At 35.6% G+C, this 15,910-nt stretch overlaps 1 protein-coding gene across 3 annotated transcripts in view; it reads right to left on the reverse strand.

The window, feature by feature from the left end:
• Positions 1–15,910, reverse strand: part of LOC150092490 (uncharacterized) — a 376,973-nt gene that overhangs the window by 131,905 nt on the left and 229,158 nt on the right. For all 3 annotated transcript variants that reach the window (XM_090414773.1, XM_090414771.1, XM_090414772.1), the window contains exon 8: positions 6,521–6,702. In XM_090414773.1, coding sequence (XP_090270899.1) covers positions 6,521–6,702 — 182 coding nt within the window. The remainder of the gene's footprint in view (positions 1–6,520; positions 6,703–15,910) is intronic.

Genomic DNA, 15,910 nt, shown 5'->3' on the forward strand with positions numbered 1-15,910 from the left:
CGAACAAATAAAATGATGAAGAAAATCCACACAGTGGTTTTTCTTCATCATTTACTTCAGTCTCTGTAAAACCGAAATCTAAATATTCTGCTGCATATTTGCTTGATTTTACTTTTGGAGTGATATTCTGTGAACCTGAATTTGTTGATAAAATAAATAAATTCCATGTGATGGTGCAACGACTGTGAGTCCCCTTTTACGAGGAGGTACGGCACCATCTAGTCCCCCCCCCCCAAATTTATCCGGGCACCCGAACCAGCATAGCTGACGAATCAGGCCTATGGCTGGGTCAGTATTCTTGACTGTAATCCGTGTGTGTTCATGGGACAAGTTTGCCTGCTTGCGGGATGAAAAACCCCAGATAAACTGGCAGAAAAAACCCTGCTGTCCACACCCAAGACTGGCTAACTTGGCTATGGCTGAGGAAGATCCATAAGCTCCTCGCATCGTCAACGGGAATCGAACCTAGGACACTCCTTATCCAGGCATATGGTTGCGAAGCGCAAAGCCACTAAGCTAACTGCGCAGACAATTTGTTGATGTCGATGTTCCACAGTCATCAGATGCCCGTTTACGTCCAATTAAAAATGTATCCATTTTTTTACACTAGAAAAGATTGTTTTTATACCGTGTATCACAGTCATTGTGAATAGGAGTAAAATAATGTCGACCACTGACTTCTCACTGTTGGTCACTGTTGCAGTGTTACTGCTGTCTTGCAATTTCAAGCCTTATTTACACTCGTAGAAACACTTCCAAAACATCTGAAACTTCCCCATGATGAAATTGTGAATGTTTCTGAAAGACCGATACGATTCAACTGTCTGTGCAGTGATGCCAGATCAATACAATTTTCGAAAGATTTGATGACGTATTGAAATTTGTATGAATATTTTAAATTTTTAATTAATTCCTAGTTTTTTTTTTGTTTTGTTTTGCTAACTTTTATGGGTTTTGTCAGTGTCTTCAACACAAGAATTGCAAGGGAGGAAGGTGGGGCACCACAAAAACTAATATTAAAAAATGGGGCACAGATGAAAGAAGGTTGAGAAACACTGCCATTCCAGGTTGCTGGAACAACCTGGGGTTGTGGTGCAGAAGTCCTAAGGTTGTCTGCACTAGCCCTCGCATTCTCTGCAGCAGAATATTGTGCCCCTGTCTAGGAAAGAAGTACACACACTAACATTATAGACACCCAGCTGAACTCTACCATGCGCACAATTAGTGGGACAGTGAGAAGTACCCCTCTCTCCTGGCTGCCTGTTCTATCTAACATTGCTCCACCCCCACATACGAAGAAGACAAGCCTCGATTAAGGAATTTAATAAAGCAATGAGCAACCCACTCCTACCACCTACACCAGACTCTCATAAACCCACCTAATCTTCGCCTCAAATCTAGAAAGCCTCTCTGGTCCATGGACGAACTCTCTTCAGCTGCGCTGCCATCAATATCTGACATATGGAGAGAATACTGGTCCAACAATCTCCCAACAAATGACTTCCTGGTAGAAGATCTCTGTGCTCCGCAGCCTGGTTTTGATCTTCCTAGGAAGATTTGGTCATCCATAAACAGGATCAGAACTAGTCAAGGCAGATGTGGCTATCTTCTATAAATGGGGCTGTCAGATCACCCTTATTGTGATTGTTCTCCCATGGCTCAGACGATTACTCATATTGTGTACAACTGCCCAAGGTGCCAATTTCACGGTGGTGGCCTGCAGGACATCCACAAGGTGACGGATGAGGCCTTGAATTGGCTTTCGAGCCTGGGCCTTGACCTGTAGTTGGTATGGTGGTGGCAGTGGCTATGGAGGAAACAGAAGATCACGGTCCCGTCTCACCACGAAGACGTTATTCTCGTAGTCCTCGTCATAGTATCAGCAGAACTCCTCTTCATTAGAAGATGATGATACAGTGTGAAATGGGCCTCCTCTAATGGATCAAGTTTTTTCACACAAGACACAACTGCTCTCTACTTAAACCTCGGATACAGCTACTTTTATGTTGTGAAGTGTTATGAGAACATGCAGCCTTGTCATACTTGTTGCAGCAGGACGATAATTGTCACTGGCTTGATTATGACAAGTTACTTCTGCTTTATATTTTTTAAAAAAAGGAAAGACTTAGAAAGCAGGTTGTGCCTTTTATATGTTAAGATTTTCATCATTTGTTTCTGGAAATTGTGATTGTACTTTTCACTTACAGGGTGTTCGGGATAAATTTGACATATTTATAATTAATTATATTTTTCCGTAAGTTACATGTATTAACACACACTTCTCTTCATTTAAAAGTTTGGACCCTTCTTCATTCATATACAAGATGTCAGAAAGGATGGATAGCTGGAACCCACCTGAATCATGGAAGAGAATAACTTGTATCATGATGATTCGTGCCCGCCATCAAAATAAGGATATTACGACTGCTGCCCAATGCTCCCTGAATACAGTAAAAACAATCAGGCATGAACTAGAGACTTGCAATGGTGACTACGAGGATGTAGCAAGAAGAAAGATCCCTAGCAGATGATCTGATTGCGTTCGTACAGCAGAATTCCTCGCAAATCTGCAGGAACAGGTGTTGAAGAACCCTGGCATTGGAATTCGGGCTTTGTTCGTGGAGTTGCTAACTGTAGTCAAGCCCTGGATAACAAGGGTAGCCAATGGTAGGCCGTATGTATGGCAGCAGGATTCGGCCCCTTGCCACACCTCTGGGAAAAGTCAAAAATGGTTGTCTGAAAATTTCTACGACTTCACCAGTCCAAATGTTTGGCCTCCAAACTCCCCAGACCTTAACCCCATGGATTATTTTGTATGGGGTGCAGTTGAAAAAGACACCAATCGCACTTCCACTAATACAAAAGCCCAGTTAATGGATAAAATTAAAACAGTTTTTGCGGCCCTTCCCAGGGAGACTGTAGCATCAGCTTGTTCGAGGTTCCGAAGCAGAATTGAAGCTGTGATCGATGCTAATGGTGGTTATTTTGAGTAAATCTTGTTGATAGTATTGTAATTAACTCTGCCTGTAATGTTTTTTTGTCAATTCATTAAATTTAATAGATACAAAGAAGATTTTCTTTTTCCTTACGAAACTGTCAAATTTATCCCGAACACCCTGTACCAGTTTTCATATAGCCATAAGCATAAATAAGTAAATTATACTGATTAGGAAAATATTAATATCAAAATGACTACTAAAACATTAACAAGTGCTGAGGGTGGGGGGTGGTTCTGTAGCAATTTTAGTACTTACTTTTACTAATAATAATGGCATTCTTAGGTCATAATTTATATGGATATATATTTTATTTTCTTGAAATGTGTTAATGGAGTGTTAAAGCAGTTAAATAAAATGTGTCTCTTTAAATATACTTCTGAATTCATCCTAAACTCATTCTCAGAGTTTATAGTGACTACAATACTTCATAATTCAGAAACAGAAAAAGTTATAGAAGTTCTTCAACAATTAAAATTATAACCCATTGCAGAAAAACAAAATGTGCAAATTAAAATTTAATGCAATTTTTATTGTTGAAATTTATGATAAGGTATATTAGAGATATATTTCAAAAAATAAAAAATAAATTAAAAAAATAATAATAAGTAAGCACTCCACCACCCCTCCAGTTAAGCAAAAGGCCATTAAATGGCTTTAGAGCCATATTTTTAAAAACAAGGATAAATATTATCATTATTTGATAAATAAATATTATTTTTGTTGATAAATAAGCAAATAATGTTGGCAATTATCCCTTATCTTTTCTTCACTTTTAGCACAAAAATAAAAAATACTGTAATTATGTCTGGATAAATAGCATGTTGCTTTTTTGTATTTTTTTAATGTCTATATCGCATTAGTGAGCATGGTTCTATTAATAAGAATAAATAATGCAAAAAAAAAAAAAATGTCAGGAAAAAATGTGCCTGAATTTTACTATGTGAAATGAATTTCAATGTGAAATATTATCTTCTTAAAATTAATACAAAAATGCTATTAATACAGAAATACAAAAGTACAACATCAAATGAATATGCATATAGAAAGGAAACTGTAGTTAAGTTGCATGTGGTTAAAAATATATTTACTCTTTCATAAGTTTCTGTCAACTGCATGAACTAACCGTTTTTTTGCAAATATAAATTAAATGTAAACAAATACAGCAAGTTGCCAGCAACAGCTGTCATTTGTGCACCGTATAAAAGCTTCCCATTTCACAGTGTAAACTTTGGTTTCTTGTTACTTCACTAAATGCAAGTAGATGGAAGTGATATGTTTTTGCATTACAGTTTCCATAAATATTTTTCCTCTTTACAAGGCCTTGTGTAAAATCTCTCATAAGACTTCACTTGGACTATTATGTGCAGGTCTGGTCTCCAGGTGATTTTGATACAGAGGACAGAATGCAAAGGATGGTGTTAAAAATGATATCAGAATCGTAGAATACTGATTATGAAGACATTGAGAATTTGTAGACTGCAGACACTAGCAAGCATGAGAAAGAGGCATGATATGATCTAGTCTCACAAACTTCTGAAAGGGTGCGTAAAATCTCTCATGGTATGTAACTATGTAATTTATCATGTTTGTTTTTACATGTTTTTCTAAGGAGATTGCATTTAAAGAAATGTCAATTTTGTCAGTAATAATCTTGTAATGATAATAACTTAACCATGAGCTTTTGTTAAAATAATGTAGCACATGACGTCATTATGAAATGCTGTTAACTCATGTCCATATATGGCAATTTCAAAAGATGTGCGAAGTTTGACATTATCATGTTCGGATGTCAATACGTGACCATACATGGAAGTTTCGAGTCGTATGCATGTGTACAATGAAAGTCCGAGTGAAAGTCCTTTATAAGTGAAAACGTCAAGAAGGATTTTATCTTAGGTTTCTCAATCTTCTCTTATCTGGATCTAGCAAGACGTGAGGTTCACTGTCAGTAATCGAAAGAGAAGCATCATATGTCTTAGGTTTCTCAATCCTCTCTGACCTGGGTCCACCGCGACGTGAGGTCTGCTGTTGGTGTAATCGAAAGAGAAGCATTGTAGGTCTTAGGTTTCTCAATCTTCTCTTACCTGGGTCCACTGCCACATGAAGTCCGCTGTCAGTAATCAAAAGAGAAGGGTCATAGGTCTTAGGTTTCTCGATCTTCTCTTACCTGTGTCCGCCACCATGAGAGGTTTTATGTCGATCAAGACGTCTTGCTAGGAAAGAAATGCACATTGCTGCCATGTTAAGTGTCCTAAAGGGCAGAGAATAATCAACGACTCAGACAAAGAAGAAACTGGGCGGAAAATCAAGAACAAGCCAGCAGGAAAAAAAAGGACAAAAAGGAGCACTTTCGTGTGAAACATAAGATTCATGTAAACGGCAGTGCTGAACGAGAATTGTAAATACTTATATATGTGATAATTCCGAACAAGAATGTACATCAAGCGTATCTGTTTATGGGTACAATAAGATAATGTAAATTGATATTGAATTAAGCTTACCCAAGGTATGTTTTATTTTTAGTTTATATATACGTGACTAGCAGGATATTCCAGATTGTGACTTAACTTTAAGGGAAGAAACATAGAACTAAGTCTGATTCAGGAAGAATTGAAATTGACTAAGAGTTGTAATGCAATTGTGTGTGTGTGTTAATGTGGATCAGACTGTGTAAATATTCCTTTTTGATTTAATTAAATAGTTTGAGAACATGGATTGTTTCTGTCAATGCACTATCCTGAAAATTTTGAACCTGCATAAAATAAAGTTTAAGTGATCAATAATCAAGCCGCAACTAATTAAAGGTAAAGATTAACATAAGCAGGGAATGCTAACAATATCTGCTTTGTCTTTAGTTTAAAATCTTATAATCTTGAACTCAATACATAGTCTAACTTGCACAGTTGTAAAACAACAGCAGGGTAACAGAAATGCAGAGCATTTAAACAGGGTCTATAAGTAAATGGAATTTTACATTTTATGGAGAGTGGGGATAAGACAAGAAGCCATCCTTGGAAGTTGAGAATGAATGCTGTCAAGAAAAAGGTGACAGTTGGTTTTTCTCTCCAAGTATGATGTTTACCTTGGAATGGATTGCAATGGGACGTTGTATGTGCAGGTAGTGTGTTGCCTCCCTTGATAAGTCCCTGAAGGAGGTTTCTCTTAATAACAATAATAAACATCACACTTGGAGAGAAATTAACCTTTTATAATAAAAATATAAAAGATTAATTAAAAGTTATGTAAATGCATGTAATATATACAATGAATGCAAAGATAGAACATAACCCCTTCCCCAGTATAGCTGGGAGGAGGAAAAAGGGTATATACACATTGTTTCTGAGAGGCAGTCATGTGGCCTACATCAGCTATTTATACCCGATACATAACACATGTTGTTAGCTGCATTCAACTTGCAAATTTTATTTAGCATAGAGGTATCTATAATATCTTATCTGTGATGGTATTTAGTTTTATCACTGATATTTAGCCTAGAAAATTATAGAACGTAATAGCCTTACCTATCATATAATGGATGTGATGAGCTGCTATACGTAGATAACTGTGTTACTGGGACATTCATATAATCATGCCCAAGAGATGGTTGTCCACCTGTATCATGCGATACAGAAACTCTACAAGGAGACATCTGAAACCTTTCAGCTAGCTGCTTTTTTTCAGCTACACAAATTCTTTCTCTAACCTAGGGGAAAGAAGAAGAAAACTACTATTATTATTATTTCAACTTTACATCAAATAACAGTTCAGGTAGAATGCAAAAATGAACACAAATTACTCAATTCCTACTGTGCACATAATACAATACTACAATAATGTATTCAAGTGTATTTCAGAAGAATGCCAGACCACCTGGAAAATCAATCTGAAAAGTAGAAAGTTTCAGTAGAAAGGCACTTTAAAAAGTGCAATCTAAAGAAACAGTTTGCATTTTTTCCCTTTTCTTCACTAGAAGAAAAGGGGAAAAAAATGCAAACTGTTTCTTTAGATTGCTACTATAAAGCTATACAGATGTTGTGTTAATAAAGGATATCTAAAAATAGATGTGTTCATGATAATTCAAGAAAGCGTGCATCCAAAAATAAACACAAATGTGACTTACACTTTAATGAAAAGTTTTAAAATTTAACAAAAATTTAAATTTAAATGAAGTTATACAAGTAAAGTGAATATTAGATCCAGCATTATTTCTTTCCAAGTATTTATGAAGTTTTATTTTTTTTTTTGAAGCCAGATAAAAAAAAAAGAACTATCACAAATGCAATTATTCATTGCATTTTAATTTAAAAATACTTGAAAATTATAACAAAAATGTAAGTGGGAAAAATAAATAAAAGAAGTTAAATTGGTGTGCAAAACATTCACCTATTTCAAGCTTGTTAATGATACAAAGTTGGTATTCAACAAATCAGTAAACATTTTAGATTCACAAATTTTGCTTTTGTTTAACACAAATTCAGTAGCATCACTTTTCTTTTTTTTTCGTGGATGCCTAATAACTAGGTACACAATTCGTCAATTCAAGAATATTACATTACACGGAATCACCCCAAATTCACTCTTGATAAAAAAAAAAAAAAAAAAAAACCTCAAACATTCTGGAATCCTAAAAAGGCAAAGCATGAATGTTTATATATGTACTCTTTGTATACCATCTCTGGACTGAGAGTATCATGAATGATACTTGAGCATAGGTCTTTTTACATATCTATTTTTCACTGTGGCATGACTTGCAGGATATATCTTACTATCCAGCATCAGAAAAGATGAAAAGTTGAAAATTTACTCCCTTTTTTTGGCTAACTGGAAACAAAAATTAATTTAATACATAAATATGCAAAAAGTAAAAATTTTGTGGTCATGAAAAAAAATCCACTGAGTGCACATTGTTCTTTAAAATGATGATTTTTTTTAATGTATTCCTAAAGAAAGAAAAATAATGGTAATGCAGAATTCATTATAAGTATATGCCCATTGTATCCATTGAAATTTTTACATAAGATTCTACTTGATAAGGTTTGGTGACCTCCTAAAATTTAGGCTATATACTTGAAAAGCTAATAAGCAGACCCACTGATAAAATCAGCAAATAGGCAAATTAGGCTATCTTCCTTATGTAGCTTGGGACTTTCCTAATGTGTTCTTATTTAATTTTTCCTCAGTTCATCTGACCAAGGTACTATATAGTTTGTGAGACAATTTAAGGTGCATTTTCCACATAGAATCTGTTTTCATCCTCCTGAAAGGTGTCATAAGCATATAATAGTACATTAGTACTGTGCATGTACCACTGATTAGATAACTTGGCAACTTTCTCTAAAAGTCAAGCATGGTACTTTTCTGAGCCACTTCTTGTTTCCAATAAATAACTGTGGTAGTCTCACTAGGAAGTGAAATTCATCTACAACTTATAAAGCAAACAATGGTAGATGAATTTCAATGGCACCAATATTAAAATCATCCATTAATTCTACTTACTTCATCATGAAGAACATCACCATCAAGAGAAGTTTCAGAAATTTCTATAATACATCAATCTAGCATTTATCTGTTCATGTTGGGAAACTATATCTACTCTGATGAATCTTCACATAGGATCAGATGGAGAAAAACATTTTTATTACATAGAAGTAGTTACAGGTCTCAGAGGCTATTCTTAACATCAGCATCAGCTATGATGCACTCTCCTAACCTCAACAAGTATGGTTACATTAATTTACCAAAGATCTGGGAAACTATCATTTTAAGACTAAACTAATAGCTGGAGTTCTTAAATTTAAATTATTTCTACAATTACTTGATTTAGTGCTGTGTGCCTGTCACAGTTTCATTGTGTTCTCATGATGCTCGATAGAAAACCAGCGAAATATTAGTGAGTTTAATAAATGTATTTTTTCCCTCTTGGTGTCAGTTACACCGTTAAGCTTTATTATGGATAACCTCTATTGCACACAGCTTAGTAGTGAAGTAGTTACATTCCACTGAAATCTGATGAGATATTATACAGAAGATCCCACCAGATCCCCTGATTTTGAACCATCTGTGTAGACAGGCAGAAAATCAGAGCATTCACTTTCATCTGCATGAAAAAGCTGCTGGTAGAGGTACTATCTGGGTGGCTGCAGGTCACCCAAACATTCCCTCCACCTTAAAATGCCCCAGTTGTAGTTCTTATGGCTTGATGGTGGATAGAGCCTAACCATCATTTATTGACAATTCGGCTGTTCCAGTTACCGTATTTTTCGGACCATAAGACACACCTTTTTACATAGAAAAATCTACTTAAAATTGGGGTGCGTCTTATGGTCTGAAGGTAACATTAAAATATGAATCTTTACACTGTACCGAAGCTGTTAGCAAAGTTCAACTACTGGTGCAATATGTTAATAAAATTAGTAAGTACGCCACTGAAGGTAGGTACCTAAGTTATCTCGCTGCATGTGGGTGAATCACCGATTTAGAGCGTCAATAGTCATTAGTGAGTAAACATATGCACTTTTGTACGGTTCATTTTTATAAGTTGTTAAAAGTTTTATCTTAAAATTAGAAAAAATGAGTGTAAAACAAAAAAGACTTTCATATAACGTGAGTTATAAATTAAATGTGATAAATTATGCAAAACAATATGGAAAAAGAGCAGCATAAAGACATTTTGGTCCACCACCAACAGAAAAAATGGTTCGTGAGTGGAGAAAACAAGAGGAACAATTAAAACTGCTATGTAAAAACAAGAAAACATTCCATTCGCATCTAGAAAAATGGCCAGAATTAGAAGTACAAATGAAAAATTGGGTAGCAAATCATCGAAACATGGGAATATATGTTTCTATGAAAATTATAATTTTTGAAGCGAAACGATGGGCAACTGCTAATGGAATTTTGGATTTTACTGGATCACCATCTTGGTGCTTTAGATTTATGAAAAGACACGGGTTAAGCATGCGTACAAAAACCACTCTAGCCCAAAAAATGCTGGCTGACTATGAAGCTAAAATTATAGAATTCCATAGATTTGTCATATCAGTGAGAAGGAAATTTAACTTTGAGCTTAATCAAATTGCGAACATGGATGAAGTGCCTCTAACTTTTGATGTTCCTTCAAATCGGACAAACTCACTACACTGTAGTTTTAGCTTGTTGCGCGGATGGAACAAAACTACAAGAGAAAAACATTACCGAGAGATTGAAATTCCTCGTGGTATTATTATCCACGTTCAAGATAAAGGCTGGATGGATGAAACAGGAATGAAATTATGGATACAAAAGATATGGGCAAAACGTCCAGGTGTGTTGTTTAAAAAGTGTGATGTTAGTGGTATCAATTCAGAGTGCATAAAACAGAATCAGCCAAGAAGCTTCTAAAAGAAATGAATACCGAATTAGCTGTCATTCCTGGAGGCCATACAAGTCAATTACAACCAGTGGTGAGCTATGGGAATTTTAACAAAGGGCTTGCATCGTTGAGAAAAAAAAAAAAAAGGAAGAAGGGTAAAAATAGTGCATGTGCTTATTTTATTTTCAAACTTGAGGCATTTGTCATAGAGGAGTCGAAACAATAATTCCAAATAATCTATACACTGCAGAATAGACTAATTTTTGTTAGGTTACCATATGAGTTTGTCGCTTAATATGTTTAAAAAAAAATTTTTTTTTTTTGAAAAAATAAAAAATAAACAAGAACAAGGGGCTCGCAAATTTGAGAAAAATTTAACAAAGGGTTCGCGCGAGCCCCTTATAGCTCACGACTGATTACAACCCTTGGATGGATCTATTAATAAACCATTCAAAATTTTATGTGGGAAGAGTGGAACAAATGGATGGCAAAGCCAAATCACGATGTTACAGCAACAGGACGTATGAAACGGCCAACAATTTCATAAGTATGTACCTGGGTGAAAAATTCATGGGAAGCTGTGAAAGAAGAGAAGATTATAAAGTCATTTAAGAAATTCGGGATAAGTAATGCGATGGATGGTACCGAAGATGATGCAGTTTTTGAAGGGAGTGACAACAATAGTTCAGACGAAAGTAATACGAACGGTGACATTAACGAGCGAGTGATAGTATCGAGAGTGAAGATGAACTGAACATTGCTAATACAAATTATTGTAACAATATATAAAAATTAAGTAAGAATTTGTAAATATCTTTATATAAGAAAATTTTTTTTTTCTAAAAATCGTCTCATAAATTTGGGATGCGTCTTATTGTCCAAAAAATACGGTATTTTAAAAAAATCTGTCAGCTGTGCCATTTATGTTATATCTCTGTAAAGAGATTGTTTTTACACTGAATATTAAGTAATTATACAAGAGTAAGAGTTTAATCCGAATGGTGCAATGACCTTTAACTCTATTTCTTTTAGAATCAGTAAAATTATTGACTCGAAACCAAATAAAAGAATATACACATTTAATGAAACTTAAAAGACTATATACATTATAAATAAAATTAAATAACTATAAAAATAATTGGAACCAAGTCCGTCTGAAATAAGTCCACACTTGAGATATTTCCTTATCTTAAATCATTGGTTCCCAACTGGTGGTATGCATATCCCCAGGGAGTATGTGCTGGGTGGGACATTCAGGGGTACACGAAAAATAATCAGTAATGGCGGAAAAACCTTATTTCCACTATTTTACATTAAGACAGGAGCTGAACAAAAGTGTCAGTATTTAAAAACAGCTATTTTAAAAACAAGGGGTACAATTTATAGAAATGGGTTTAAAAGAGGTACACGAGTGGGAAAAAGTTAAGAACCACTGTCTTAAAAGAATAAAATCATTCTCTTTGACTCATTTAATAACTGGTTTATTTAGCATTTACTTAATCATGTCTACCAGACATGATTAAGTAAATAAGTGCAAACAATAAGTGTTCATTAGAGTCAGTTTCTTTGTTGGACCTTTTCTGAAAATATAAAACTACCTCTTCCCCTCCATGGGATTTTTTTTGTTTTTTAATTTTCTTACTTGGCATACATTTTTTTTATCATTCATCCTCGTATTTCACTGGAGTATAATTAATCTTAGCTCCCACAGTTCAACATGATGCAGAAATCATCAAATATTTTTTACAAGAGAAAGAAGTTTCTTTTACTATTTCATAAATAAAAGTATCAAGATATAGCTTTTAATGTTAAGCCACTTTACAGTTTCAGATTTTACTAATTTCATTGTTTTTTCCAACAGAATAATAAATAGATCCAGTGTCCTTTAGACAGAAGATAAAAGTTTCATATAGTTTCTTCAAATGTCGAATTAGAACAGCTACTCAAATGTCTTCTTTTATTTGCTAATCACTTGTTGACAGTCTCACCTCTTCTAGTTTAAAGATTTATAATGCTATGATTCCTTTTCAGAATCTTCTATTAATATTTTCTCGACTGTCACCTTTTCTTAAAAACTTTCCTAAAAACAAAATTCTCTGGTAGCTATTCTCAAATTTCCAATTTCCCTTCTTGTTTTCTACTCCATTACCATGGTGCCGAACACGCTCTTTGTCAGCTGTAAATCATCCATCAAATTCCTCGGTGAGCTTGTGCACTTAACATAAATGGGAAGAGAGAAGTTGGGTAATAATGGCTGACACGTTGTCGTCATTAGCAAAAAAGAGAATGTCTTTACGAAGAACAACAAACATCTCAACACTTAACAATTTTGATTACAATAAAGAAGATTGAAACCATTACAGTTATCAGAATCTAGTAAGTATATCAATTTCAAATGCTTTACATTTCATTTTAGCATTTCAATATTGAGCACATTGCAAGTGTTGATCATATGTGTTACAAAAACAAAACTAATAATATGCTAGCATAAATAATTGTAAAAGAGATTCATAATTTTAAATTATGATTATTTTTACAATATGTCTTAAGCACCAGAGGATGCTATCTCTGGCAAAGTCACAGACTTAGGATCCATAATCAAGTTCTGATCGGATCGGTACCCAGTACAATCAAAGCAAAGAACATCTGTCAGCACCTCAATAGATGGAAGGCAGGATGAGAAGGATGTTTGCTGCTTTATGGTACTTTCTCGCAAATGGCATGCATGAGTTTCAAGAACTTCTGGTGCAACTGGGATTAGAGTTTATCCTGATTTCTGGATTAGGGTGAGGTCACACCTGTGGCAAAACTGCACACAAGGTGTTCTTCTGCTGGCAAAATCTGAACCTATTTTGAAAGATGGTCAATAGCTTTCTGCAGCTGTGTTTCTCATCTGCAAACAGGGCATTCTTCACAGTTGTCTGGGTGTCAAGCTAACTCTGATTGCAAAAAGGTTGACACTTAAAACTGAACCTTGTGAGTCTCTGCCCTCTTGAGTATAGTCGGGGGAGAGAGGTTTCCATTCTGACTTGAAAAATTCAGTTGTATAAAATATTCATGATGAAGAGAGGGAGATTCCCTCTGAGATGAAAAGTTGTGTAGGTCTTTCAATATTCCGTATATTGAAGTAGTATCATAGTTCCAAGTAGTCATATAAGTTTTCCATACCAAAGAAAACTGATACTAAGTGCTTGCATTTTAGCAAGGCATCTCTAATGAATGCTGCCAATCAGACTAGATGGTCATCGGTTAAATGATATTTGTGCAACCAGATTGGAGAAAACATTATTTATCTCCAGAAACTATAAAAGACAAGAATTAATCATTTTTTCTAGAATCTTGCACAAGCAGCTGGTCAGAGCAATTAGCTGATAGATTGATTTGGAATGGCTTAGAAAAGACTGTAGGATATGCTGGGCAATCAGCATTCCACAATGGTTTATGGAAATTGACTAATGTTTTGGGAATTGCAGTTGTGGCAGATTATATAATACACTGTTACATGATTTACAGCATTGCGATAGGAATGGAGTTAGAGCTGACTGTTGAAGAATTGAATTCTGCTAGGTAGAAGAGGGTTAGCCAGTCAGCTTGCTCAATTTTTATTTTTCATCGTGACATCAGTGGTTTAGTACATGGCTGCCTATGCAAATCAAATCAAACCTATGGATATCAATGGAAAATTATCACTCCCAAATAAGTACTCATCAGTTTCCCACTTAAAGAATGGGAAAAGGGAGAGTAAGCAGACAGTTAAGTCGATGGAAGTGAATGTTTGAAAAAGCATATGAAAGAAGGCAATACCTCCTATGTTTAAGAGGTACAGGTCATTATTGTCGAGCATGCACTCAACTCCTGCTAATGTCAATTCATGCACTATTCGATAGTGTGTACATTTAAATCTCCCATTAAAAGTAAATGGAACGATAACTGCAATATGACATCACCATCATGGTCATCCTGAGATATTATTATTATTATTATTATTATTCAGGTCTCCATGGAGTCAAAAGACTCATCGTTGGAGGTCCCTCCTAGGAAACACAAAGTCTATCATACCACTCCTTGACCTCATTGACCGTTCTCGCTCTCACCACTTTATCAGGCAATGCACTCCATGGTTCAACCACCCTCCATGCAAAGAAACCACTCCTCACCCTCTTGCTCACAGCTTCCCTTTAGAACTTCCAGGGATGGCCCCTTGTCATCACTCCTTCCCACTGTTCAACCAGTGAAAGAACTCCCCAGTGTCAACCCTGTAACTGCCTCTCAACAGTTTAAAAGTCTCAATCATATCACCTCTCCTGCTTCTATCTACCAAACTCTGCAGTCCACATTCCCTCAGCCGTTCCTCATAACTAACATTGTACAGTCCTGAAATCATGTTTGTTATCTGCCTCTGTATCCTTTCCACAGTTAATTTATCCCCTTCAAATCCTGGGGACCAAATTTGAGAACAACAATCTTAAGTGTGATCTGATCAGGGTCTTGAACGGAATGATAACTCTCTTATCTCTGCAGGTCAGCATCCTTCTCAGTAATGCAGCAATCCTCTGTGTTACCTTCACCACCTTTGCAATATGTCCCCTGAATTTCAGGTTTCTATCAATCATCAACCCCAGATCTCTTGTCTCCCCTACTTTCTCCAGTGCAACTCCTCCAATAGAGTATGAATTGTCCCGTTGATGTGTCCAAAACCTCAAGGCCTTACATTTTGCTGCATTAAGCTGACACCCCCCCCCATTTATTTGCCCATCTGTCTAGTTTATTCAAATCCTCTTGCAGGGCTCCCGCATCTGCATTATTACTAATAATCCTTCCCAGCTACACATCATCTGCAAACAACTGAATATCCCCTTGCAATCCATTAACAATGTCATTGATATACAGGTTAAATAATATAGGTCCCAGTACTGAGCCCTGTGGAACCCCACTTGTAATCTTCCACCTCCTCGATATTGCCCCACCATACACAACTCTCTGATACCTATGAGACAGCCAATCCTGAATCCAGCTGACCAACCTCATATCCAAACCCATGCGCTGCAACTTAAACATCAGCTAATCATGTGGCACCCTGTCAAATGCCTTTGCTAAATTCAAGAAAATGGCAGTGTATGCTGTTTCCCTCATCAACTGCTCTTCTAACTTTATTTTAAAAGGCTAGCATATTACTAAAACAAGAACGCCCCTTAACAAATCCATGTTGACTCTTACAGATAACATTACCCTCATCTTCCCAATGCTAATACAGTGCTTCACTAATTTCTCCAAGATTTCAACAACTACTAATGACACACAAACTGGCCTATAATTAGACACTTCCAGTCTGCTACCGCTCTTATACAATGCCATTATCTTACCTTCCATCCATTCCCTGGGCACCTATCCCGTAGCCACACTTTCATTGAAAAGCCAAGTCAAAGTAGGGATCCCATTTTTTGAAAGTAAAAAACCAGGACACAATAAATTTTGTAGAATTAAGGGTTAAGAGAAATAAATTTTATTTGATAACATTATGTATTTTAAAATAAAAAAATTAAATATTCATTTGAATTTG

This window comes from Typopeltis vanoorti, chromosome 25, assembly GCF_054136105.1.
Source record: "Typopeltis vanoorti isolate ZY-2024b chromosome 25, IOZ_Tvanoo_1.0, whole genome shotgun sequence".
NCBI classification, from domain to species: Eukaryota; Metazoa; Arthropoda; class Arachnida; order Uropygi; family Thelyphonidae; genus Typopeltis; species Typopeltis vanoorti.